Source organism: Octopus bimaculoides, chromosome 21, assembly GCF_001194135.2.
Source record: "Octopus bimaculoides isolate UCB-OBI-ISO-001 chromosome 21, ASM119413v2, whole genome shotgun sequence".
Classification (NCBI taxonomy): Eukaryota; Metazoa; Mollusca; class Cephalopoda; order Octopoda; family Octopodidae; genus Octopus; species Octopus bimaculoides.
The window spans coordinates 28,852,568-28,857,191 of NC_069001.1; the positions used below are offsets into that span (position 1 = coordinate 28,852,568).

The following is a 4,624-nucleotide window of genomic DNA, read 5'->3' on the forward strand; positions in this document are numbered from 1 at the left end:
CCACCACTCGCTACCAAAAACATAGATCACTTTCTGAAGCAAATTCAAAACAACTATTTCACAAATGAAACTTAATCTAATTAACCCATTATTTTGTTATTTATAGATCTATCGCCCCCATTGGGCCACCCCATAATGACCCCACTTTTCTTTAACGCACCCCTCCCTGGATCTTCCCACAAGTACTACCCAATTTGGAGGCCCACTGCTGTAAACAGAATCAGTATTAAATACTTTACTGTATTTATATAATGTTTCTAAGATCTTTGATTCTCCTCCGACAAATTTGAATTGTGTCTTTTTTTCTATAATGTACAAGATTTAATCACTAACCTTCATCCTTCTTTAAATTCGAATCGTAGCAGTCTTAATCAGATACACATCGAAATTCAATTAGAAAGTCTAATGGGTCTCTATGGCTGTCACAACATCGCGAACTTCCTAAATAGTTACTGCATTATTCACATACGTAATAATTCTACATTTCATTGGCTGTTTTAGTGCAAGGCTATATCATATCGTGCACATATTTTTGTATGTTATTATAATATCCTTCAATAATTCTAAGTATACGTGTTATATTAATGATATTAGCATCAATAAAATTAAGTTAAGTTACATGGCTCAAGGATCACTTTCCTGCACCATTGAGAGGAGTGTGTCGATTTTCTGGAGTTTGGTGTTCAAGTTAGATTGTACATGTACAGGTCGGTTTAATGTGTGAAAAAAGGGAATGGAACAAGCGTACAGGACTGAGAAAGATAAATATATAACTGGAAATGTATAGATATTACTAATTTTATTTTCTCGCTACATTAAGGATATTGTGTATAATCTAAGTACATAAGTTTAAGAAATGCTGTATTACCTCTGACACGGATATGATCCAGTATTGAGTTTCACAAGGAATATTAAGAATATGCTACATCCTTCATTCCGCTACATGCTTCATCCTACGTACGATAGCAAAACATTTATTAGTGTTCGTTTTTAATATGACTCATTTATTGTATAACGAAACTCAGTTACTAGGCCAAAAGAATAACTTGGGAAAATGATTCGATAGTTACTTGTCTTCTTAAGACATGTTTTAATGTGTTGTTTTGTGTTCAATCTAGGTTCAGATGCGTGGTCTGTCAGGAAATATAAAGTTAACGAACGGTCGACGAATGGACTTTTCCTTGGATATACTGCAGCTAAAGGAAACTGGACTACGTAAAGTAAGTAAAGCACAAAAGTGCCATTAACTCTTCGTTTCATTCAGATGACATTTGTTGATATCCAAATTGGCATTGATATTCAAATCTATTAGTATTGTTGCTGTTCTCGCTGTTGGTTTTCGTATTGCCTTCACCTTCGACGTCGTCATCGCTGACTTTGACGTCGTTTCCATTACCGCAAACATCATCTCTCCGTTTCCATCGTTGTCTCTGCTGTCACTGTTATTCATTTATATTTCATATAGGCGCAGGAATTAATGTGTAGCAAATAGCTTGCTTCTTAACCACATGGTTCTGGGTTCAGTCCCACTGCGTGGCACCCTGGGAAAGTGTCTTCTACTATAGCCTCGGGCTGACCAAACCCTTGTGAGTGGATTTGGTAGACGGAAACTGAAACAAGCCCGTCGTATATATATATATATATATATATGTGTGTGTGTGTGTGGGTGTGTGTGTGTGTCCGTGTCCGCAACATCGTTTGACAACCGATGCTGGCGTGTTTAAGTCCCCGTAACTTAGCGGATCGGCAAAATAATAAGTACTAGGCTTACAAAGAATAAGGCCTGGTGTCGATTTGCTCGACTAAAGGCGGTGCTCTAGCATGGCCGCAGTCAAATGACTGAAACACGTAAAAGAATTAAAGAATAAAAGAATATTATGAACCAACAAGTAAGCCTCTACAGTAAGGAACGAGATATTAGAAATAGCAGTTAAATGCACCTCAAACAAAACGTACTGACTGTTGAGGATACACATTGGATATTGTGTGTGTATGCAATATATATTATATACTTTATTATTAAAACTGCAGGATCTTTTTTAAAACGGGGGCCACATTTTTCATTAACGAAACACTTTGAAACTTGGAACACTGGTAGAATGTGTCATATAAAACATCTTTTTCTCTTAGTCTTAAAAAAAAAAAAAATCCAAAAATTATTTCATGTTAAAGTTGTCGTATTTCTGTAATTTCAACCAATCACTGACGTCCATTCAGCCGATATACATTAAGTGCCGACTACATAAACAAACGATTCTGAAACAATTAACCCTAACTCTAACCCTAACCCTAGGGTTAGTGTTAGGGTTAGGGTTAAAGCAAATTTAAATTGAAAAAAGCAAATAAATCGAAGGTATGGAGATAAAATACGCTTTACATCGCTTAATCAGCCAAAGGAGTAAATGTAAACAACTGAATACTTGTCAGTGATTGGTTGAAATTATCGAAATAAGACAATTTTTTTAATGAAATAAATTCGAATACAAAAATATTTTTCTGTTCTATAACACAAAATAGATAAGTATACGAAGTTTGAAAGTCTTTCGGTACCAAAAACACTACGTAAAACATTAATGAAAAATGTGGCCCCCGTTTTAAAAAAGATCCAAACTGCAAAACATCGCAGCCAAATCTGAAAAAACTGCTACTCAGAGTTTCACGTTCCCGTTCGAAACTCTGAGTAGCAGTTTCTTGGAATACGTCTGCGATGTTTTGCAGTTTTAATAATAAAGTATAGAATATATATTGCATACACACACAATATCCAATGTGTATCCTTAATAGTCAGTACGTTTTGTTTGAGGTGTATTTAACTGCTATTTCTAGTATCTCGTTCCATACAGTAGAGGCTTATTGGCTCATAATATAACTAATTGAAGTAAGAGGTCTTTATTTGCTTTCTCATTACTTGAACAAATAATTGGCAATGATTTTAACACTATATGATATATTAAGAGTAAATTAAATGTGAACACACTCCTCATAAATTCATGTTTATGTTCGCTCAAGTTTTAAGTCTTTGAAACGCATGAATCAGTGTTCATTGAAGCTGACATTTTTTACATCTACTTCGCAATATAAATTATCTGAGAATATTACGGCCACATCATTCATAACACAATATTACAGAAGCCAGGAATGTCTGGTTAAAACACTCGGTCTGCCACCACTTAGTGCTGTTCGAGATATTCAACACGTGACGTTGAACTTTCGACAAGTAATTAAGTATTTTCTACGATAGGTGCACACTGGGGAATAGAATATATTCGCAGGAGAGTTTAATTAAGAGAAATACTGCAAAACCTATATGCATGCAAATGGTGCGAAACCACTATGATATTTTGGGTTATTGACTGACGAAAAACAACCAACTGCGAATAGTCCGTGAATCGCGTCGTTGGTTAAATTTCTCGTCTGCTTTCGTCTAACTTTTTCTCCTTGTTATGCTCTTTCTGTTCAAGCCTTAATACATACACACATACATTCAATCAACCGTATACGCACACGCACACATGCGTGTATATACATATATATACATATATATTTACGTAAGCACACACACACACACACACACACACATATGTATATATATATATTTACATACGTAGATACATATATAAATACATAAAATATATAAATGCGCCATTTTTTTAAAAACCTAGCCAGGCTCATGGGCCCGGTTTTCCGGTTTCGATGGCGTATGTGTTCCGCAGCTGGACGGGACGCCAGTCCATCGCAGCGTTACTCCTATTTGCCAGCTGAGTGGACTGGAGCAACGTGAAATTAAGTGTTTTGCTCAAGAACACAACGTGTCGCCCGGTGCAGGAATCGAAACCACAATCTTACGATTATGATGTAAATACATAGATACATGCTAATATGTTCTGCGTACTTTATGTATATATGTTCGTGTGTGTGTGTGTGCGCGTGCGCGTAAAGAATATGAGTGGTTTATTCCACTGATGATCTAAACCAATAGGTACGCTGCGTAAGTGCTATATTGGTCATCTGCTAGGTTCCAAGTTTACAGTTGAAGCTGGAATTGAGGATCTGTAGTAGACTTCTGAGTCAGCAGATATATATTAAATGAAAAGGAAAGCAAAACCAAGGCAGAACGGGCATCTCAGCCCATTTAAAATATTTAATTAGAGTAAGGTGAATAAAAAAAGGGAGAAGTAGAAGTAATTAATGTCTTACAGCTGGGATGCCCTACACTGGGTACACAGTATATAGAAGAATAAAACACTAGATAGAAGAATAAAGATAGCAGAATAAAGTCCACAGCTCATCTTGTTCTCGAGGCTATTGAGGTTTGTCTGTATTTCCGTGAAGAAATAACCCATTACATATAATCCCAAGTAAGTCCAGGCAGTACTTTGAGTGATGAATTCAGATTGAAGGAATAGATCTAGCAGTTTGCGTGTAAGAAACATGAGCAGCATGGGTTTATAATGTGGTCCCCGTAAATTAGCGGTTTGGCAAAAGAGGTCGACAGAATAATTACTAGGCTTGCAAAGAATAATTCCCGGGGTAGATTTGCTCGACTAAAGGCGGTGCTCCATCATGGCCGCAGTCAAATGTCTGAAAAAAGTAAAAGAATAAAAGTGTGTATATATATATATAT

The 4,624-nt window shown here is 36.2% G+C and overlaps 1 protein-coding gene across 1 annotated transcript in view; it reads left to right on the forward strand.

Moving 5' to 3' along the window:
• The window catches only part of LOC106883108 (glutamate receptor ionotropic, kainate 2-like), a 676,112-nt gene that overhangs the window by 649,736 nt on the left and 21,752 nt on the right, over positions 1-4,624 (forward strand). The window contains exon 8 of the mRNA XM_052975463.1: positions 1,119-1,220. Coding sequence (XP_052831423.1) covers positions 1,119-1,220 — 102 coding nt within the window. The remainder of the gene's footprint in view (positions 1-1,118; positions 1,221-4,624) is intronic.